This window comes from Crocuta crocuta, unplaced genomic scaffold (genome assembly GCF_008692635.1).
Source record: "Crocuta crocuta isolate KB4526 unplaced genomic scaffold, BGI_CrCroc_1.0 scaffold127, whole genome shotgun sequence".
Taxonomy (NCBI): Eukaryota; Metazoa; Chordata; class Mammalia; order Carnivora; family Hyaenidae; genus Crocuta; species Crocuta crocuta.
This window is the reverse complement of record NW_027532008.1, coordinates 7798103-7822067: the sequence shown is the minus strand read 5'-3', so window position 1 is coordinate 7822067 and position 23965 is coordinate 7798103. Positions and strand designations below refer to the sequence as shown.

The 23965-nt window shown below is 39.2% G+C and overlaps 1 protein-coding gene and 1 long non-coding RNA gene across 21 annotated transcripts in view; one reads left to right on the top strand and one right to left on the bottom strand.

Moving 5' to 3' along the window:
• EIF4G3 (eukaryotic translation initiation factor 4 gamma 3) overlaps positions 1-23965 on the bottom strand; it is a 242454-nt gene that overhangs the window by 37496 nt on the left and 180993 nt on the right. For all 14 annotated transcript variants that reach the window (XM_077775599.1, XM_077775601.1, XM_077775586.1 and 11 more), the window contains 6 exons: positions 10163-10309; positions 9483-9719; positions 8145-8249; positions 6282-6414; positions 3178-3272; positions 1074-1167 (listed from right to left, as the gene is read on the bottom strand). In XM_077775599.1, the coding sequence (XP_077631725.1) occupies positions 1074-1167; positions 3178-3272; positions 6282-6414; positions 8145-8249; positions 9483-9719; positions 10163-10309 (811 nt within the window). The remainder of the gene's footprint in view (positions 1-1073; positions 1168-3177; positions 3273-6281; positions 6415-8144; positions 8250-9482; positions 9720-10162; positions 10310-23965) is intronic.
• LOC144241142 (uncharacterized) overlaps positions 8489-23965 on the top strand; it is an 87088-nt gene continuing 71611 nt past the window's right edge. For all 7 annotated transcript variants that reach the window (XR_013337973.1, XR_013337972.1, XR_013337970.1 and 4 more), the window contains exons 1-4: positions 8489-8669; positions 12311-12518; positions 15402-15466; positions 21772-21876. This is a non-coding gene — a long non-coding RNA (uncharacterized LOC144241142). The remainder of the gene's footprint in view (positions 8670-12310; positions 12519-15401; positions 15467-21771; positions 21877-23965) is intronic.

Here is a 23965-nt window from a genome sequence, read left to right as displayed (position 1 = left end):
TCAGATTCTGTGTCTCCCTTTCTCTCTGACCCTCCCCTGCTCATGCTGCCTTTCTGTCTCAGAAATAAATAAAACATTAAAAAAAAAATTTAAAAAAAAAGCTAACTAATAAAGGGGCACCTGGGTGGCTCAGTCAGTTAAGTGTCTGACTTGATTTCAGCTCAGGTCATGGTCTCAGGGTTTGTAGGATTGAACCCCACATTGGGCTTTGTGCTCACAGTGTGGAGCCTGCTTAGGATTCTCTCTCTGTGTCCCTCCCCTGCTAGCTCTCTCTCAAAATAAATAAATGAAATTTAAAGAATCAAAGGTCAAAATTACTTAGTGGAAGGGAAATATGGAAAGCAAGTTAAATTAAAAGTTTTATTCTTCTACCATTTATAAAAGGTTAACATCTTATACTTTCTACTGGACTTCCTCAGCTTTAAGATGTGTTTGTGGGGGTGCCTGGGTGGTTCAGTTGATTAAGTATCTGACTTCAGCTTAGGTCTTGATCTTGCAGTCTTGAGTTCAAGCTCTGCACTGGGCTCCATACTGACAGCTCAGAGCCTGAAGCCTGCTTCGGATTCTGTCTCTTCCTCCCTTTGCCCTCCCCCACTTGCACTCTGTCTCTCTTCTCTCTCTCTCTCAAAAATAAACATTAAAAAAAAAAATGTGTTTCTGATGGTCTAAACATTTAAGTCCTCAGGTCAAATTTCTGAAAATATAACTTTTGATAAAGATTTTGAAAAATATTTCAATCTAAGTCCTTTACAACTCTCTTATCCAATTCTTTTCCTCAGCAGAATGAGTTTCCTCTTCATCTGCGATCCCAGTAATTCTCTAATTATATTGAATTTGTGACCACCACCAACAAAGGAACCTAAGAGATTAAAGTCTTAAATAGCCTAATTGAACTAAAAAAACTCCAAATATTTAAAATACCTGAAGATCCACATTGCGAGGGACACCAGTAAGGTCGGGCATGCTTTGTCTATAGATCTGTTCCTAAAAACATTACTGAATGATGTGGGAACATACTACACGGTGAATACCAGACCACACCCAGGTTCCCAAGAAGGACACGCCACACTTACCGGTCTCGCTTGCCTTTGCTCCACCACTGCTGCCCTTTCCCCAACTGCCCAGCTGTGCTTTAGGTACCAGCTGAATTTTCTCATCAATTGTGGGCTGTAATGTAAGTGACCACAAGCCAGTATTATAGGCAACGTTCTAGAATGGTTTATCTTTTTCCGTTCCATGCAGTGAAAACCAACTTTAGCAATAAGATAGTGCTTGGAATGCCAATTTAAGAGATATAAAAGGGAGCCGTCCATATTCAAGTGCCATTGTGGTGCCCCCTGAACTACTTGCTTGGAATCCAGTTTCCACAGAGCAGTTTAGAACCACTGGTCTGGCGGATGCGTTCAGGTCCTCTAGGATGGTGTGCCGTTTGACTAAATGTAAGCACTTTCTAATCATTCCTCCTATCCAGTAATGCCCAGTGATTTAAAAAAGAAGTAAAGGAATATATGAATTGTGTATACTACAAAATTAAGTCCTTAATCTCTCTTCATATTATTGTCAGAAAACAGGTCAGAAGGCACAAAGATTTCACATTTTAGCAGAGCCTGATACAGGTGGGGGCTGAGGATGGAGAAATGGAATGGCAGCATTCAATACAGGGAAATAAGACAAAAAGCAAATATAGTATTAGATGGGAAGTTAGGATGCCGGGATCTACAGGGAATACAACATTTGTACATGTGAGTAGAATTACAATGTAATACTAATTAGAAAACATATACCACAGTAAGGTACAATGTAGCTCTTAGTAAAAGAAGGGTTAATACACTCTAATAGCACTGCCTAGCTCTATGACAGGCTTTCACACAAATCTCTCCCAGTTAACAATGCATTTGTTTACTGGTTTTGAACATTTTCTAGGATACTTAAGTACAGTACCTGTAGTATAACTGTTTGAATATACACAAAACTTATTTAAAAACACCTTCAAATCTTTTAAAATATTCAGGAAATAATGCTGTAGCTTAATATCAGCACTGTGCTTTTTTATAGTATCCATGCACGGAAACCGTATTTAAAAACACAAACGCTGTTATTCAGTATAGAAAAATTTTTCAAAGATGTTCGGGTTGACACTGGAGAAATTCTCTAAACGTGTAAGATTTTGGCTAAAACCATCTCTTGCTAGAAATGGATGGGAATCAAGCTGTATTCAGAAGTGGAATCCCTGCCCTGAGACATAAACAACTAGAAGAATTTACCAGAATCTTAGAGAATAGGATCCTAGCTAATTAAAATCAAGTGAGAAAACAGCAAATGTTCTAAGCTAAAGCAATCCTTTGACATGAAGATGCAAATGACACCCCATCTTCTTCCAATTTTCTCAAACTCTTTTTCTTTCTGTCAGTTATCTTCCTTCATCTGATGTTTTCGTGTTAGCGTTAGATTGCCTTTGGTACCCTACCAGCAGAATGCCAATTTTCAGAACTATGGAAAGTGTATTACACAAGGAAGGTTCAAATCAGACTTGTAAATGATTTGTAAACCTACCGGGCTGTAGAAGTTTCCACTTTTACAAAAGATACTGCCACTTTCTCTATGTTCTCCAAGGTTCTTCACCCTACTTAGAGTGATCAACTTCTGCTGAAGACATCTGCCCGGAGAAACCTCCTTCCCCGTGTTACCACCATGGATTCTCCAGGGAGAGGAGGGCAGAATGTATTAAATCTTTATCACAGAATGATTTCTAGCAGTGGGTCCTCTTGATTTCTAGTAGGCCTTGGACATGGCAAACTGTTAATTCCTTTTCAAGTTAGGCCTAAACAGGTAGACGCTTCTTCCCCAGAGCTAAAGATACATTGTATAAAAGCTTATAATTGACTACAGCTTTTGAAATATCTTTATTACCATCTCTCTTATATTAAGTATCTGATAACTTTAAAAATTAAACTAGTCTCTTCCCCCTTAGTAAACTCTCCAAGAAATAAAAAGGACTAACACCAGGACAAGTACGTAAGAATACACTGATAAATACAGACTTGTAGCAAAGCATCTGTTTTGAAAAACCACTCCCTCATAAACTTTGCAATATAGCTGTTTTACATGAGCAAGAAATAATTCTGAGAGTCCCGTTCTCAGGTAGATGTTAAATTGTGTTGTAAATGTCATACTCACCTTAGTGATTTTAAGGAATTTTGAGGGGTCTAGTACCCGACTATTCTTGGCCCCCTGTACAGTGTTCCATCCACCTTCATCCACTCTCTGGACACCTGCAGGGAGAACAGAGTGAGTCAGTTTCTCACAAACTCAAGTCAGTTTGATAATGAAAGAGTGAGCACTATTTTCAACTCAGCAGCTCCAATCAAAATCAAGGAAAAAGACAAAAAAAAAAAACTGTTAAAGCACTGCTGACACTTTTTAGTACCTACAACATGAACATGTCACATAGAAATACTGTGGAACATGCCCGACCGAGAGGAAATTAACTGATAAAATGAATAGAGATTTGGTGCTGGACAAAGGAGGGCCAGATCTAATGTTTATAGCTAATGATTATAACACTTCAGATGGAAATTATTTACTAGAAAGCTTATTTCATTTAATGGTGTTAAGTGACACAGTGTACTTGGATCACCACCCGCTCACCACACCCCAGTCTGCTTCTCCAACATATCGACTGCTCAGGCAGAAAACCCTGACTCCTTTGTCTCTCACACTTGGCACCCAATTTGTCAGCAAATCTTGTCGGTTTGACACATTCAGCATCTAGCTCTTTTTACTGCAAACACCACCACTTTGGTTTTCACCACTAACATTTCCTCGATTAGTAATAAAACCATCTTCACTAGTTTCTCTGCTTCCACCCTCAACTGTCTGCATCATGGCGGCCAGCAAGACCCAAATAAAGTACAAGTCATGTCCTATCACTTCTGTGCTTAGAAACACTTCCATTATCTCTCCATTTCACTCAGATAAAATCCCACATTGTTTATGAATGGCCTCCAAGCTCTGATTAATCTGGACTCCTGCCTCTCAGGCCCCATCCTCCACTACTCTCTCCCTATGTTCTCTGCTTCTGCCACACTGGTCTCCTTGCTATTCCCCGAAAATGCTACTTCAAGAGCCTTTTACTTACAATTCCCTTTGCCTAAAAACCTTTCCCCAGATATGCCCATGGCTTAATTCCGTTACACTTGCTTCAGGTCTTTGCTCAAACACCAACTTTAGCAGGCGCTCAAACCACCCTATGTAGAATTACACATCAGGGTGCCTGAGTGGCTCCGTTTGTTAAGCATCTGACTTTGGCTGAGGTCATGATCTCATGGTTTGTGAGTTTGGGCCCCACATTGGGCTCTGTGCTGACAGGGCAGAGCCTGCTGTGGATCCTGTCTCCCTCTCTCTCTTTCCCTCCCCGACTCGAATGTTCTTAAAAGATCTCATTTAAATAAATAAATAAATAAATAAATAAATAAAATCGCACCTTTACCCACCAAGCCTGGCATCACCCGCTTTCTCCCTCTCTGCTTTATCTTTTTCTCTAGAAAAAGTGATCGGACAAAATTACATATTTTATTTGAGTATTTATTGTCTGTCCCCTGGGTAAGGTATGACATAGGCTGCATGAAGGCAGGGACTTTACTTTGTCTCTCCTATTAAGTGATGGGAACTTATACGCGTTGAAAGACAGACGACCAAGCTGTCTACCTAACAGCCTCTCTGACCCTCACACGCGTGGCTGTCTCTGTGCTATCTGATGTTACTCAGCATGAACAAACTTGTTTCTTGTTTGTTTCTTATATCCTAGTACTCCTTCCTCTGCAGTTGTTCTTTATCTGTCAATTTTCCAAGAGTCCTCTTCTTCCTTTAGTCCTCTGTAGACATCTTCCATGGACTGGGTTCTCTATCTAGTTCAATAATAAATAAGAGTCATTACGTGAAAGGCACTGTGCTAGGTACTAGGGAGAGGAAGGTGAGGAAGCATGGTGTCCCACGGAACTTAAAAGTACACTTTCTTTCCTAGAGGATTCATCTCTCATGTGTTCAGTATGAGCTCTATGGTCTGTGCACCCGTTGCTAAGCTGAACACTTGACACACTACACTTCTTTCCACCCTCACACAAATCCTAGGAACCACTCTATTGGATCTGTTTTACAGATCAAGTGACTTGTGCAAGGTCATACAGCTAGGATGCAGGAGAGCTGAAATTCAAATGCACACAGTTGATTCCAGTCTATGCTCTCAACCACAACGCTGCTATGAGCTCCGGTGACTGCCGGCTCACTCAACAGCAGGGCGGACAAGTAAGCGTTCCCACCTGGATGCTCTCCTGCCATCTCAACATAAACAGGCTCATGAGAACACTGATCATTTCCCTCCTAAAAAAGGTTTCCTCTTCCAATGTTCTGAACTCAGTCAATGGAGTTTCTACTTTCTCAGGTGTAAAATGTCCTCCATTTCACCTTTCATAGTTTCTCCTATTTCTTCCACTTTATAATTATTATTACCAGGATTGCAGCAGGAACAACATTTCCAAGTTCAGTGTTCCCCTTTGATTCATCGTGTTAAAAGCAACAGACTTTTTTAAAATTTATATACATCCAGCATGACATTACCCTTTCTTCAAAACTTCATACTGGCACTTTAATGTCTAAGATATCAGTTCTTAATCAGGCTCCATTCTTCCAGACAAACATTTCTCACTGATTCTGAATACTTATATTTTGCTTCAGTCAGGTTTGTCTATGCCTCTTTACAGTATATGTTTATTTTAATTTCATGACTAAGATTATTCCTTTCCTTCCAAATATTTATCATCCACCAGGACCCAGTTCAAGGATGCCTTCCTCAAATAAAGATCTCTTCCAGCTTCCTATCTTTCTTCTCCTCTTTTGAATTTTAACAATCTTAATTGAGAATACATTTCATACTTGATAATATCTTCTACTTACTTGACAAATGTACCCTTTATTAGTTTGCCTTCCGAGATAAACTGTAAGCTTTCAGAGCAAAGAAGCTATATCTTCCACCTCTTTTTACAGCCCTCACCAATACGGAGCATAGAGAAGATGCTCAATAAATCTGGTTGATTACTGACGTTAAAGTAGTCAAAGAAATCATGTTTCGTCCTGCATTCTTGGCGAAACTGCTTCACTTACCAATTACCACTCTATTGTTCAGTTTATTCTTTCTGATGTCATACCTAAATACTCCTTTAAACATCTGTCCCTCAACCTCCCAAGTTTCCCTAACACCCCAGGGGACTCCACCCCTTCCTTACCTGTTCTTCTCTTCTCTTTGGTCATGAGCTGCTGGACCTTCCTTTGCTCTTCTTGTTCTTCTATTTTAGCCTCTTTGTGAATCTGTTCAATAGTCTTAGGCCCTTGATCTGCTCTTCGAGATACCCAGTTGCACTATAAAAGGAGAAAATAACATTATCAACCAGGAAACGAAAAATGAACATAAAAATTTTTTATACTTCTCACTGCTGGACAAGTGTAAAATACACTTAAGATCTGTACTACAACAGGTTTTCATCTGCCTTACAGATGCATGACATGCAGTTTGAGATGAGATATAAAGAACTGAGTTCTTCTCACTCAGTGCTGAATTACTGTATACTGAGCATTCCAAAGGCCAATGAAAAAAACTAAGAGTGAAAGACTAGCCCAGATGTATTTAAAAAATTTTTTTAAAAATGTTTTTAATGTTTAATTTTTGAGAAAGGGAGGGAGAGAGAGAGAGAGAGAGATTCAGAGTGTGAAGAGAGAGAGGGAGACACAGAATCTGAAGTCGGATCCAGGCTCTGAGCTGTCAGCACAGAGCCTAATGTGGGGCTCAAACTCACAGACCTGNTCCAACTCTTGGTTTTGGCTCAGGTCATGATCTCACAGTTTCATGAGTTTGAGCCCCATGTCAGGCTCTGTGCTGGCAGCACAAAGCCTGTTTGGGATTCTCTCTCTCTCCCCGTCTCTCTCTGCCCCCCTCCCTGACTTGTGCTGTCTCTATCTCAAAATAAATAAACTTCTAAAAATTTTTTAAAAAATCATCTTGTATATTTGTAAAGAGGAACCAGAAGAGGAATCAAGAAAGCTCAGGATTCTCTGGCCTTGCCTTAATCTGGGTTATTGGTACCTAGTTCCTACCACATTCCATGGGGGCTCTAAATCAAGGATGACTAGCATTTTTTCAACCTATCTCACTGTTCTGATATCCTGCAAAATCTGTCTGGCCTTTGGTTATCCTATTTAGGACAAGTTACTCCTTATAATTATATTTCTTCCTTTCCTTCCCACAATAATCCAAACAACTCCTATAAATACAAGTAGTAGAGGGCATGGCTGAAGAAGTCTTTTATATTTATTTACATCTGCTAGAAGCAAGGAGCAAATACGTTTTAAATCAGCACACAAATTCTGATCAGCTGGTGGTGGCTTTGGTAATAAAAAGGATCGTGAGATCACATTTAACCTTAGCAAGATAAAGAATCATCATCAATGCTATCTGGTCTGGGTACAGGGCAGGGATGAGGCAGGACTTGCATCCACGTTCTCTAGTTTAGGGTCAGCTGCAGTATATTCCCTGTAGGAGTTAAAATCAGAAGAGATAAAAGAGGTGGCAGCGGTAAACACTGCACGTGTTACGAGAAATGAGAGGCAGCAGCAGCAGCACAGGGCGACACAGAGGAAAAACAACAGAGAAAAACAGCAACGTCTCCTATGAGCTGGACACTTGACATGATCACTTCAGTGAGTCTGTACAGCACATGTGCAAGGTAGGCAACATCCCCATCTTAGAGAATAGAAATCTAAGGCTCAGGGTAGTGAAATGGAATCATTTTGAAGATAAGAACTCCTGAATATTTAGTAGCCCAAGACTAAATTTAACTGACCACAGTTTGAATTCAGAATGGCTGATTTTAAAATGGCAATGTGGTTTGATAATTAGCTTAGAGGGAAATAATCTACAGGCAGGTATATATGCTCTGTGTCCTTTCGCACAGCTCTGTCCTGGAAGTGTATCTACTCAGGTTCAGGTTCCTTACTGCAGCATTAAGTTTTTACCCATGTAAATACCAGGACATGCTCTCCAACCCAATCCCTTACAAGAGACTGGAGTAGTTGGCTTACATTTTCTTACTTACCAGCCTTAGGTCTATCACATCTTGTAGCATGAATCGAATCCTAGAGGAGGTTTTTCTTTCTTTCACAATTTTCTCCATCTGATTAAAATACTGGTCCATACGTGGCTGCGAGGGACAAAACCATTCAGTATTCCTGACTGAGGAATTCAAGTGTAATTTTACCATTCAGGATTTTTAAATGGTTTAAGAACACAACTTATAGCCCAAAGGTATGTGGTACAATTTTTAATTAAGCATATGACACCCAATAAAGGTTACACATTCTGAGCAGCTGGCTGTAGTCATGTGACTGATTACAGGTAAACAGAATATAAATGGAAAGTGTCATAATGCAGCCCCTGGAATCTTCCTTAAGAGAGAGAAGGCTTCCGTCCTTTGCCCATTTCCAACCTTCTCTGCTGAGGATGATAAGGACAAAGGCCATACGTTAGGGACGACAAAAGGTTAAGCTGGACGAACTGGATTATTTATCACCTCTGAGCCACCAGACCTGCCTCAGACATCTTACCTCTGAACTTTATTTACGTGAGTGAGAATAAATCTCAAACTTGCATAAACCACTGATATTTGGGATTTCCTGTCACAAACATAATCCTAGATGATTCAGATGTTATGAAACATTTTTGACATTATTTATTTGAAGCAGTTCTGATTTTCCTACCCCTTATTTGGAAGACACATTATGTTTGAACCATAATATTTTTAATGATTTCTTTTATTATGGTTAGATAGCCTCGTTGCTAATTAGAGCATAAATCTAAAGAAACTACTAGTTCTGGGGCACCTGGGTGGCTCAGTCAGTTAAGCGTCCAACCTTGGCTCAGGTCATGATCTCATAGTGTGTGGGTCCGAGCCCTGCATCAGGCTTGCTGCTGTGAGTACAGAGCCTGCTTTGGGTCTTCTGTCCCCCTCTGTCTCTACCTCTCCCCCACTGATTTTCTCTCTCTCTCTCAAAATAAATAAACTTTAAAAAAAAAAAAAAGAAAGAAAACTACTAGGTCTTCACCTCAGTAGCACTCTCCATCCCATCGCAGCCCCGCAACAGCTATTCTCCTCTTATTTCTGCCCATAATTTGTTATACAAATGGCCTGTGAAAAGGTCATGCAGAAAAAGGACAAGGGACAAATAATCTGAACAATTTCCTTCATCTAATCTGGGACCGTCTTCACTTCTGCCCATGATGGAAAAGTGGTAAGGAGCTTGAGGGCCACATGCTCACAATGCGAAGGGCAAAAGAAGAAAAGCAACAGCCCAGACCACTGGGGTGAGATCGAACACTTCTGTCGACAGTCCCGACCGAGGCCCCACTGGACGCTTCAGAGCCTGTGGGCTTTTACCTTTGCTTTCTCAAAGTCTAGGTCTTTGCCAATGGTGGTGAGCAGGCGGCACAGGCACTCCAGGGACTCCTCGTCATGGTTCTTCAGCAGCTTCACCACACAGTCATGCATGATGGCTTCGGTCAGCATCTTGAGTTTAAAGAGCTCTCCAATAAACTTGATGTTACCAATGGATCTCCGCCGGGCTTTGTCCTTCGCTTCTTCTAGCTCGTCATGAAGCCTCGTCCTCTCCTCTGGCTGTTGTGTAAGGAATGACAATAGAAGCACGATGACGACAAGTGTATGGCACAAGAGATGGTAACAACATACACACTCTGACTCATGGTCTTATCCTCGGTGGGGTCAGGGACACCTTTTGAGAATGTGACAGCAACTCTAGACCTACTCTAGTCAGAAAACTGAACTACACCCAAAAGTTTGCATCCATTTTAGGAGATTTCTGGAACTCTGGACCTCTCTGAAAGCTGGGCTCTGAATTCCTGTCTGAGAAGGTTGAGTTGCTCAAACATGCAGCACGAAAAGGAATAAAGCATTCCCCTAAACTTCAATATTGTATCTCCACATGAAGAAAGGCCATAAGGCATCTGCTGAAGTAGCAGGGAAATGTAGCCAGTTTCATGAAAATTCTATTTGATAACACTCAGAAGAAAAGCGCACTGCTTTTCTGTCAAAATACTCACAGCACTGGCAGCCTCAAGTTCTTTCTGCTTCTTTTCAAAGACATCATCATCTGCTTTATCTTTTTCAAACTCCTTCTGGCAACGGTTCAGGAGCAGCTTCCGGAAATTCACTGTGTTCCCAGGTTTGTCTGCCATGGGTACTTTCAGCTGTATCCATACAGGAAAATGCAAACACATCAAGATTACTTAAGACGTTCAATAATTTTCTCAAAATACGTATTTTCTTTATGGTACAAAATAATGCTGACTGAACTATAGGAAAGCTTCTAAAAGGGGTACACAAGTTAGCTTCAGGCAGTTTATGTTCAGTGGTAAGATGTCTTAAATTTCATGCAGAAAAGATACACATTCCTCTCATATAAATGTACTATATCTTTTATGGCTGGTTGTGCCTCTAGTTGATTTTGAAATCCATGCAATATTATAATATCTATGACTCTACCCCTACTAGACCTTTGTAACTCTATAGGGTTTATTCCTTTTGTTTTTCTATTACCACAATAGTAAGTTTAAAGATTTAAAGAACAAACAGAAATGACATAAAGCAGGGGACAATTTCACAGCTACAGAAAAACTTTTGTGCACAGGATCCTTATGCTAGGAAAAAAGCAGAAAAGGGGGACCAACTTAAGGATTTTTGAGAGATCTTGTCCTCAGGGAAAAGTCTTGGCTGTGACACTGATACTTACCTTGACTACCAATATACTATGTTTACTGGTTATTCTTATGTGCCAAAAAAAAAAAAAAAAAAAAAATACTAGTTTTCCAAGAGTTCAATCTAAAAAGTGGCCACCTTAGAAACATTCTTTTGATACACTGGAAGACCCAGACTGGGCTGGGCAGACCACCGGAGGCAGGATGCATACAAACTTTCCAATCAAATCTCATAATTGCTTTCTAGTAACAGCAATAGCTGGTATCTTAAAGGTTACTTGTAACCAAACACAGAGACGTTCTTAGAAGAAAGTGAACTGGTGCAATGATGGACTAAAATATGCCATTTTATAGCTGAAATGCCCCAGAGTGCCCTTCTGAACAGCTATCGTGTAACATGGCAAGTGGATTTAGTGGAATCATAAAGTGAGTCCCAGAGTTCTGAAATGCATGGTCTTTGCCCTAAGTTTAATGCGAGAACCTGGTAAAAAACAGAATGCCCTGTATTAATACTCACAAAGAAGTTAATGTTATCAACCACAATGGACTTGGGAGAGCTGCTGACTCAGGCTGAATGGATAGAGAAGCTTCTGGAGAACTGAGTACTATGATGCTACACTGGGTCTGTGCTAGAATTGATGGGTACACTCTCCGAGAGATTCTCTATGACACATGAAAGACCCTTTAACAGACCAGTTCTTTTTTTTAAGATTTTAATTTTTAGGTAATCTCTATACCCAACGTGGAGCTTGAACTCACAACCTCGAGATCAAGAGTCACATGCTCCACCGACTGAGCCAGCCAGGCACCTCAGCAAGTCCAGTTCTAATCAACCAAGAGAGTAACTGTTTTATTACACTCTTTTCCCCCAGCATTGAAGAGGAAGAGGAACTCAGGAAGAGGGTAAGATTACCAAATATATATTTTTTTTGACATGCATAAAAAAAAAAAGTTAAGATGTCTTATCTCCAAATTCAGGTCCTAAAAATGCAAGTGACTACAGATCATTCAGGCAGGTCTACTCCATAATTGCACATGAAAGCAGGCATTTAATCAGCCTTCAAGAAAAGAAATGCTGGGGTGCCTGGGTGGCTCAGCTGGTTAAGCATCTGACTTTGGCTCAGGTCATGATCTCACTAACAGCTCAGAGCCTGGAGCCTGCTTTGGGCTCTGTGTCTCCCTCTCTCTCTGCCCTTTCCCTACTTGTGCTCTGTCGCTCTTAAAAATAAAATAAACTTAAATAAAAGGACTACGTTTAAAAACAAAAAAGAAAGAAAAGAAAAATTCTACATGAAAGCAAAAGCCAAAAGTGGACTCTATTTAGGACCCAGAACATACAATAACGCACTACAAAAGAGAACCAAAAACCATATCCATGAGCAAGGTAGTATATAATAGAACAACAACATGATACTAGGTTCCAGAACAAACTAAAACTTTTAAAATTTAGCAGAAGAAAACATCAGCAGTTATTTCCAACTTACTGTTTCCTAGGAACACAGAAAACCAGCCAGATCTATCCAGCTTCTTGGGATATTTGCCAGCATCACCTATATTAATACTATGGGCATAACTCATAAGACAAAAATCACCTGGACCACAATCTATCAGCTCTGAGATGCTTCTTGTATTATGGATTGTACTGTGCAGAAAATGGAGAGAATGTGGACAACAGTATGAAAATCTGAGCCACTGTCTCACGGTGAGAGGGACCAGAATGAAAATGAATCAAAAAGATTAAATAAATGTAACTTGTAACAACTTGGTTTACAGGAAACAAGTAGAAATGACACAAGGTAAGGGTGAGCTTCGCTATACAAAAAGTATAAAAAACTAAACCTTTTAGACCTTTTCCATAGAGAAGGCTATGTTGAAAGTATTGGGTTAAAGAACAGGAGGGGCACCTGGGTGGCTCAGTCAGTTAGGTGCCTGGCTCTTGATTGCGGCTCAGGTCATGATCTCATGGTTTGTGGGATCGAGTCCCATGTTTGATGGTACAGAACCTGCTTGGGATTCTCTCTCTCCTTCCCTCTCTCTCTGCCCCTCCCCTGCTCAGGCTCCCTCTCTCTCTCAAAATAAACAAACTTTAAAAAAAGGAACTTAAGATACTTACTTTTATTTTTTTTACATATATTTAGTTTTAAACAAAAGCATTCTTTTCTTAAAAATGTTTATTTATTTGGGGGGGGGAGGGCAGAGGCAGAGAGAGAAGGAGAAAAAATCCCAAGCAGACTACCTGGTGACAAGCCTGATCCCACAAACCATAAGATCATGATCTGAACCAAAACCAAGATTCAGATGTCTAACCAAATGAGCCACGCAGGCAGGCACCCCTAAAGGCAGTTGAAACCCAAGTTTCAGTTTCATTCTCCAGAACAAGGGGCACACAATAGCTGTGTCTAACCCAGAGTGCAGCTTTGAGCATGAAGTAGGTTTAGTGGAAGCACTCTGTAAGTCACAGAGAAGGACAGGATATTTGAAACACTGCACATTGAGCTTCAGTCCCATCCTCTGCAAAAGGAGACATTCCAATGACCATGCAGGTTATAAAATAGCTGTTGAAAACAGGAACTTTGGAGGCAGTCGTAATTCCAGCTCTGCCAGATGACTCTGGCCACGTTACTTAGCTTCACCAAACATCTATTTCTTTCTACAGTGGGGATGGTAACATCTTACTGGAAGGATTACATGGCAGCAGTGTAATACAAATGATAGTGGCTGGCACATCATCAAGCATCTAATAAACTAATACAGCTATATTTATATACTTGGAGCTGTATTTGACATGTTTATGATTAAAAACTAAGGGTAATCTCAACTATAGTAACACAGATACCACAGGAAGTATATAAACAAAGTTAGTTCACCAAGCAGTTAGGGAGAAAACCAATAGCAAGAGAAATGACTATCCGCCAATCCCAAATGATGACCAGGAGAGATTTCACATGTATAGATCATAAAAAACATGATTATGCAGAGATACAGTTGATGGAGATATTGAAATCAAACAGTCAGTGGAATGGCCACAGATCTGCAAGTACATTTATCTTCAAATAAATGAATGCCTTGCTATACTACCCCCTAAAGACTTGTTTTGGAACATGATTTTAATGCCCTCGGGGATGATTAACAGGGTGGAAATATGGAAATAGGCTAGTGAGAACATTCTTTGAGAACGATTGGTGATGCATGGTACCTTTTTTTTTGTTCTCAAGATGATAAATTCAACAGGGTTGAATCATTAAGTCATCATTAAGTCAGCCTTGTTGTCTGCTGGACACTGACGGGCCAGAAAACCCAATGAAATTGCTTAGTTAGAAGAGACATGAAGAGTGGATGTCTCGGTGTGCTAGGGTGGCTCTCATATATACCATAGAATAGGGGCTTAAATAATAGACATTTACTTCTCACAGTTCTGGAGTTTGGAAGTCTAAGACTAAGGTGCCAGTAGATTCAGTTCTTAGTGAGCACCCTTTTCCTGGTTTACAGACAGCTGCTTTTGCATATATCTTCTAGTGGTGGAGACGGGAACCTCTAGTGTCTCTTGCTCTCCCTAGGAAGGCACTAATCTCGCCATAGAGGCTCCATCCTTATGACCTCATCTACACCTAATTACCTTCCAAAGGCCCCACCTACTAGTACCATCAGACTGAGGGTTAGAGCATGAACATAATGATCTAGGGGTGGGGGACACGAACATACAGTCTTTAACAACAGACAAGGCGGATGCCTGCAACTGTGATCATGGACAATAGCAAAAATGAAAGGTGATGTGCCAACAGTGAGAAAAAGATCTCATTAGATAAAGATAACGATCATTGTCATTAAGCAGCAATCCACAATCAAAAGTAAGATACTGTGTTTTAAAGGAGTTGCTTGAGGAAGTCTCTCAGGGAGTAAGGGAGTCAGGGAGAGTATTTCAGTAAGGCTGTTTGGTTAAGCCAGAACACTGGAGAGCACCGAGGCTTTTCATTTTTACACAGTGGTAAACTAACACTGTGCCATCTCATACTGGGAGTAGACCCATCCACATACCAATTACCCAGCAATCTTGGTTACAAATGCTGTCAGCATCAGGTGGTCATTCTCTTCAAGCAACAGGACCTGTACTGCTGCTGATATATTTGCTAGTGCTGAGGGTAGATACTTCTTATCCCTAACACGAGAAACTCCTAGAGAGTTAGTGATGGCTACCAGCTGTGTGTTAATTACAGTGGTCAAATAGAAGACCAGAAAATGAAAGGACCAGGCCCGGCCCTACTTAGCACTCCAGGCTAGGCAAGATTTCCCATGCGGTCTCAGAACATAATCAAGGCTAGTGGGAACCCAGGTCCCAGGAGCCAAAAGCATGTTCTGCTTTGAGGTAAAATATTTGAAATGACTAATGTAGTGGCACTGCCACGCTAGCTCTAAAATGTGAACAGTAATAATTCAATTGTACAACTATCACTCATGAGTCCATGGTGACCTACTATTCTCCATTAGTAGTTATCTCCTGACCTTACTAAATCACCTGTTAAAACTGAACAAAATACATACTCCAAATGTACTATAAACAAATCTATCAAACTGTGTCTCTGGTTAGATACACCGGAAGAGGTATGCACTGGTGAGAGATGCCCACAAGACTCAAGAGAGAGTTCTGAAAGGGTAAGTCATTTCTCCTCAACGTTTCTTTAAAGCATTTTTCATCTTTTATCAGGCGAGTTGCACATCCCTCCTCCTCCAGTTGACTTCAGCCACTTACTGTTGCCCAAGGCTGACTTTTCATGTCTGTACTTCCAGGCTTTACTCCTGATGAGATTTAAGTGTCTCCTTTATTCTCTTAGTGACTCTTCCTATACTCAATCCTGCATGTCTTGCTTTAAAGCACTTGAACAGTGCCAACACTGAAACTTCTAGAAATGGCATAACAGGACATAGAGTGCTCAAAAATCTGCCGTTAGTGCCTACCTTTAAGGCTGAGGTATACATGCCTGCCACAGCAATGATAAAAAGTAAAAATGAAAAAAACAATACAGAATTTGGGCATGAAATAACTTCAAGTTGTTACTCTTTCATTTATGCATTTATCCACTTACTCACAACATATGTCTGAGAGTCTATGATGTGCCAGAAACCATTCTAGACACTGGGAATTTAGCAGTAAAAAAAACAAAACAACAACAACAAAACCCAGAAAAAGCACCTGCCCTTAGGAATTTACATGCTAATGGGGTTTTTGAGATGTGGATTTTGATTTGAATTATGATGAAAACAAAAACACAGGAATTACCAACAATCCAACTAACATTTTTATTTAACTACAGATTTAGATAGAGGACAGTGTTTTCTCTTATCTACTCTTCTCCCTTTGCCATTCTCAATTGTCCTCCTCCTGAAAGAAGTGCTGAATTCTAGTTAAATGGTGGGTAGTTTGTAAAGGGGGTTCTGAAGGTCTGTTAGTCATTCCTGGTTGAACTAGCAGAAGCAGCAGCAAACTCCAGAGGCACTGTTTCCTATCTCTTATGATGCCCTTAAGCCTTAAGTGCCAGAGGTTTCACTGAGTACAGCTGTAACAAGTAGGCAGCTGTGTATACGTATAAGTGTGTCTGTGTAAATAATACATATGGCATTTACAAAGTAACTTGGGAAAATCAAACCTATTACAGCAATTTACTTTGAAAATCTGAAAGAATTTCTTTTTTTTTTAAATAATTTTTAAAAAATATTTATTTATTTTGGAGAGAGCAAGGGAGAGGGAGTGTGTGAACAAGGGTAGGGCAGAGAGGGAGGGGAGACACAGAATCCAAAGGAGGCTCCAGGTTCTGAGCTGTCAGCACAGAGCCCGACATGGGCTTGAACTCACGAACTGCGGGATCATGACCTGAGCCTAAGTCAGACACTTAACCAACTGAGCCACCCAGGTGCCCCAATCTAAAGAATTTCTTTCTCAAAAGTCTATTAGGCTTTTAAGGGCATCATGTTAGGGCATCATGGAAAACTGACACACAATAGAAATGCATTCTCTAGCCCTCACCTACATAATTGCTGCAAAGTAACATTTTACATGGAGGTGTGTGATCCATGTGAATGACATGGAGGCAGAAAAAGGTATACCGCTCAGAACTGCTGAGAGCAAATATTCTCCTAAATCTTAATATCTGAAAACTCTGGGCCAGGTTTGCCAACCTTAGCCCTAATAACATGGAGGGTGGGATAATTCTTTGTTGTGGGCTGTCTTGTGCACTGTTAGAGGTTTAGGCATGCTGACACTTTGCCCACAAAGATGCCAGCAGCCATAACCAAAAATGTCTCTAAACACTGTCCAATGTCCCCTGAAGAACAAAACCATCCCTGGCTGAGGACCACTGACCTAGTCCATTGTTTGAGTTAAGGTTCTACCATTTAATACTCAAAACCTTGAGAAGTATAAAAGTCCTAGGGAATCTCCTAACTTTCAGAGAAGTGAAATAAGGATGACAGAATGGTTGTGAAGATCAAATGAGTCAGATGTAACAGTTCAGTATATCCCACAAATAAGCACCGCTATCATTCCCACTACTACTCACTCTTACTACTCATGGCTATACTGTATGACTGGGTAGGTCACCATAACTAGATTGTATTATTTGGAATGACCAACACTGATGATATAGGACAAGTGTCATAGGTCTACACATTTCTCACAATCATGAATCTGGTCAAAGACCTTGCAATTTAACCTGTGGGGTCTTGGTAACACACATGGACAAAGATAATCAAGTTACTTAAATAACCCAATGAATACAGTGGACAGAAAACAAGCTCCTTCCCTAGATGAAAGTTTAATTTTATATTCACTGTCTTCAATTTCTCTTATTCTATTGGGAGGTGTCATTTCTCAAACTAATGATTATCTTGAAAACAAACAACCCAAAACAGTGCCCATGGTCAAGAAAGTCTGAAAAATGTTCCATGGAGTAGATCCTTCTTGTTTGATTTCACAAGAAACATCAGCATAGTAAATAGAAGGAAAGACATTTGCTTGAAGTGGCATTAGTGAGACATAGTTACATTTCAATTTTGGACAACACTAGCCTAAAGACATGCCGCCTTAAAAAAATAATGGGCTAAACTCCATTTCTTTCCTTACAGAGAATAAAATAATATGGTGCACGTTTATCACCCAACTCTGTTAAATCTTAATATTTTGCCACATTTGCTTTAGATCTCTTACTTTTTAAGAAATATTAAAGCTCAAGTGCACACAGCATTTTATTTTTTTGCTCTACTGCTTCTTTTTATTTTTATTTTTTTTAACGATGTAAGTTTCAGCTCAATGAATTATGATGAACTAAATTCACATGAACACCACCAGGCACAGCACCAGGTCAAGAAATAGAACACAGACAGTCTCCGAGAGCCCTATTTGAAATTTTCTTACAAACCCGTAATACCTCCCAGCCCCTGACATCACTCCCATTATTCTGTATTTCATTATAACTACTTTTCTTTGTTTTACTACCTAAACATGCACCCCAAACATAAAGAGTTTATTTTTCTTACACTTTTGAATTTTAAATAAACACATCACACACATAGTACATATTTCTTTGGGGACTGGCGTCTCTTGAGAAAGATTATTCTTGTGAGATCCACCCATGTGTACTTAGTTGCAGTTTGTGTTCACTGGGCTACTATGATCACGTGGTAATTGATGCACTGTACCATTGTTGGACAGTGTTTCCAGTTTTCATCCATTATGAAAAATGCTACCAACATTTCTGCATATGTTGCCCAGTACATAAGAAATATACATTATTGTTTATCGGTTGGGTACATACTTAAGAATGGAAATGCTTGTTAAAGCAAAAAAATCAGCTTTTACAGCTGAGCTCTTCTCCAAGGTAGCTGTTACCACTTACATGCCCACCAACAGTACTTGAGAGTTCTCGCTGTCTCACGTATTTGCCAACTCCTGGGAAGATTAGTAATCTGGAGTTAATGTGTAGTTTTAGATCTAGCTGGTTAATGTCGTCATGTTTGTTGGTCATCCGGATGACTTTTGGTGAACTGTAGATTTAAGTCTATTGTCTATTTTAAAAAGTTATTCTCTTATTGGTTTCTATTAGCTTGGAAAAAATACCTAATATAGACTCTATTGGATTGTGTTGCAATGATCTTTTCCTAATATGTGAACTTCATTTTTACTCCCTTAATGACATCTTTTGATGAAAACATGTTAATTTTAATGTAGTCCAATTTACCAGTCTTTTCTTTTGTACACAGTGACATTTGTGTCCTAAGAAACCTACAAATTATTATTCTTTTAAATATCTACCCTCCACCCTGGTTACTTTTTATCTTTTGTTGTAAACAGCTTTACAATAACCAGTCTAAATGTTTTCCTTCCCTCTTACATTTATTAAATTATTTTTTAATGTTTTATTTTTTGAGAGACAGAGAGAGACAGAGCGTGAGTGGGGGAGGGGCAGAGAGAGAGGGAGAGCTGTCAGCACAGAGCCTGATGCAGGGCTCGAACCCATGAACATGAGATCATGACCTGAGCTGAAGTCAGATGCTTAACCCCCTGAGCCCCCCAGATGCCCCTATTTATTCATTTTAAAATTCATCTTGGAGGTTTATAGTAAATCATTCCAATCTGTGGTTTTAATATCTCAGCACCTGTAAAAAAAGTCTCAGCTATTTTCTTCAACTATTGCTTTTTTCCCTACTCTATCCTGTCTCCCCTTGGGACTCCAAGTAATGCAAAGTTCGAGCTTCTTCAATTTCCTCCATTGTTTACCTTCCCTTCCCTCCCTCCCTCCTTTCTTTTCTTTTCTTTTTTCTTTTCTTTCCTTCCTTCCTTTTTTCTTTCTTTCTTTTCCTTCCTTCCTTCTTCCCTCCCTCCCTCCCTTTCTTTCTTTCATCTCTGTGCTTCATTCTGGATTCTACAGACCTATCTTCTTCATAATTCTTCAGCTGTATCCGATCTAGGGCTATTAAATCAATCCATTAAGTTCTGGATTTTATTATTATATATTCACTTCTGAGAGCTCTACTTAGTTCTTTTGATACTTTCTCATTCTCTGTTGAAAATTTCAACCTGTCTTAATCACCTTGATTATAATAAGTATAGTTATTTAATGTCTGTGCCTGATAGATCCAGTATCTGGAGCCCCTGTGGGACATTTGTTTATTGCTAGTTCTCATTCATAGTCCCTTTTTTCCCTGGTGAGATTTATTATTTCTAACTATGTGCTGGGTATTTAATTTGAAAAACTGTTCACAGAAGTAACTACAGACTTATAAGATAGTTTCTAAAAAGGATTTGTGCTTGCTTCTGCCGGTACCTAGCAGGCACTAACACTCTGAATAATCCAAATTGCAGGACTGAGATTATTTGGTGTTGAGCTACATACAGTACTTGTGAGACCAGGACAATTTCTGATTCAATGGTTTCAAGCATGCAGTCCTTTGGAATCCCAGCCTAAAATACAGGAGGAATTACTAGAGCTTCTTCAGCCACTCTTTTGGGGAGTCTAAGAAAAACAAGTTTTTCAAGATGTTCACTTGCCTCTTCTGTGGGAGGTTTTACTAAATGTTTCCCTTTTCTTTGGATTTCTACCTTTTCTAGGATTTTAGCCTTAGTAATTCTTTTCTTAAAATGCTTATTTATCCATTTGGAGAAAGAAAGAGTGCATGTGCACAAGCATGAGCAGGGGAAGGGCAAAGACAGAGGAGAGAGAATCTCAAGCACAGAGCCTGACATGGGGCTCAATCCTATAAACCATGAGATCATGACCTGAGCTAAAATCCAGTTGAACACTCAACCAACTGAGCCACTCAGGTGCCCCAGCCTAAGTAATTCTTTATCTGTCATTTAACTCTCTGGTGCCTTCAAGATTTTTAAGTATTTTGTAACCAACTTTTCTAATTGTTATCCATGGAATGTTGGTCTGGATCATCTAACTTGTCAATACTAGAAGCCCTAATACTCCTGCGTACTTTTCCTTAATCTTACTTCCTTTTCTCTCTTACCTGGAATTTAATGTTTGGTATGGTTTTATTATATATGTATTTCATAAGAACAAGTTACATTTTGCATATTATAAAAAATTACTAAATGTCATACTGTTATTCAGTACTATTTTTGAGGTTGACACATTTAATATTAGTTCATTAATTTTAATTGCTATGTATCTATATTACTATTAAAATCTACCTACCAAATAAATTGTGGTATACTCTAATATACTGTTGTGTTTAAGTGTATTTCAGTTATTAATTATTAAAATCAATAGAAAAAAATAAATATTCTTAAAAATGACTGCTTGTGTACATCTGATATTTCCTCTGGGGTATATACCAAGAAGTAAATTCTTGAATAGTATATGAACATCTTCAATGTTACTGTCCGAATATTCACTAAAGTGAAAGCGACTGCATCTGTCAAAACTTTTAAATTATTTCATTATTTTTTATTTTAACAAGTGTGACTTATACAGAACTGTGGCTTACTTGTCATTTCCCTAATCAAGAATAGCACTGCATATCTTTTGTTAAGTGCATCAGCTAATGGATTTTCATTTCTATAAAATGCCCATATTTTAGTTGGGTTGTTTTCTTATTTTTTCCCCCCCTTAATTCTATATTATAACATTTTATCAGGTACATGTATTACAAATAGATTCTCCCATGCTGTGGCTTTATCTTTCTATTTTATGTATGGTATCATTTGCTGCACACCAATGACTGCAAATTTCAATAGTCAAATCTGATTCTATTTTTCTGTTATTCATTTTGAATCTTAATCTTGCTAAAGAAATTTTTACCTGCTCAAAAGTTCATGAAGATGGTCTCCTCAATTTTCTCCTAAAAGATTAGCTTAATTTCTTACTTAGATTTGCATTATTCCCATGACTATTGGATTTTTATATTTACTATGTAGTAGGAACAAATGGCCCTATTCTCATTGCCACCTTTTATTTCAGGTCTTCAGTATCTCAAAAGTACATCAGCTATGGGACTGAAGTCAGCAGTCATTACCCTTAAGAAAGAAGAAAGGGTACAGTTCTATTTATTGACCAGGGTAGTAGGTATGTATTCTCACTGTGCTGAAATACACTGAGCTGCACGCTAATAGTCTGTAAACTCTTCTATGTGCATGTTGTAATGGTGTGCTAAAGCTAGCTCATGCTGGGTCATGAGTGTCAACTATTTAGTAGAAATTTTGTGAGTTAACTGCAAACTGTCACTGGCTTAAAATCAGCCATTAAGAAATTATATCATTAATTTTGACAAAAGTAACAAATGAGTAATTTTTCTTTTCCCAAACAGCATATGTGTCGGTAATATTTCTTTTCTATTTCTTAAAAAATTTTATTGTTGTTTTTAAATATTTTTTAAAATGTATTTACTTTAGAAAGAGAGAAAGGCAGAGAGTGAGCAGAGGAGGGGAAGAGAGAGAGGGAGACACAGAATCTGAAGCAGGCTCCAGGCTCTGAGCTGTCAGCACAGAGCTCGATGTAGGGCTTGAACTCACAAGCTGAGATCATGACCTGGGCAGCAGTTAGACGCCCAACTGACTGAACCACCCAGATGCCCCACCCCCCAATATTTTTTTCTGGAGAGACAGACAGACAGCACGAGCAGGAGAGGGACAGAGAGAGAGAGAGAGAGAGAGAGAAATAGAGGGAGATACAGAAACCAAAGCAGGCTCCAGGCTCTGAGCTGTCAGCACAGAGCCTGATGTGAGGCTCAAGCTCACAAACAGTGAGATTATAACCTGAGCTGAAGTAGGACGCTTAACCGACTGAGCCACCCAAGAGCCCCTGTCTGGTTTAGTCAGTTAAACATTCAATTCTTGAGTTCAGTTCAGGTCATGATCTTATGGTTTGTGAGTTCAAGCCCCACATCTGGCTCTCTCTCTGCGTCAGTGCAGAGTATACTTTGGTATATAACTCTGGTGGAATTTATGCTAAAAAAGCAAAAGCTTCAGCATGTAATGGTAAATATACTTCGGTGTTTATTGCAGCACAACTTGTGGGTGCAAGAAAATCCCCCAAAACCAAATAACTAGAAACAACATGGGGGGAAAAAAGGAGAAAGAGAGAGAAAAAGGCTGGAAAACTTATGGTGTATATATATTTTGGAATACTATGTAACTACTAAAAAAGTATGAGTAAAATCTATCTTACTGGCCTAGCAGTATGCCCAAAATATAAGTGAGGAAAAAAAAAATGTACAAAATACATATATGGTACAATTTAATTAATCAAACCCCAAAGTATTTCTTTATACATAAGTATATGTTTTTATGTAATTTTACAAATATAAATAAAACTGGAAATACTCATCCATACCATTCCCACTGATTGCCCTGGGAATGGAGGTGTAACTGCTAGGGGCTGCAAGAAAGAGCAGTAACTTTTTCGGTGAATACGTCTATGTTGCTGGACTTATTTCAAAAGGTTATTTTTTAATTTAAAATAATCTAGTAAAGTTTAATCAATCTTATTTTTAAAAGGGTGAATCATAACAAAAATTATAGAAGTGGTTGGCTTATCTGTAATTTCTTCCTATTTTAATCTAACTTCTTTTATTGCCAAGCTTTTTCAAAGGTCATTTTCATCAAGGATACTCTTGTATTAAAAATTTATTCACGATCCTTCACTGCCTATAGGAGTAAATCTGAAATTAGTAAAGAGCACTAAAGTATGAGCCAGGAGATGTGGGATCTAGTTTTAGTTCTAATGAGTGAACCCACGTTGTCACGGCGGCCACAAGGAAAATGAGAGACACCTACAGTAAGGCACGCATTCGAAGGCACTATGACAAGTGTGGCTGCATGATCCGAGGCTAGGATTCTAGCACTGCCGCTTCCTAGTTGTGTGATCGTAGTAAGCATGCTATTTATCCTTTTTTAAGCCACAGTTTCTGATTCAGTAAAGTGGGGCTACTAATACGGATCTTTCAGGGTTATAAGAACCATTAAAAATAATATATATAAAGCATCTACCCATAATGCAACCTAGTAGCTACCAACAGATGGTTTCTGTTATTATGAATCTTCCTCATTCTATAGCCAGCATTTCAGGACCTTTGCAAACACCAATATATTTTTGAATTATTTAGGAATTACTACAGGTGAAATACTGAGCTAGGAACTTTATATATACACCATCT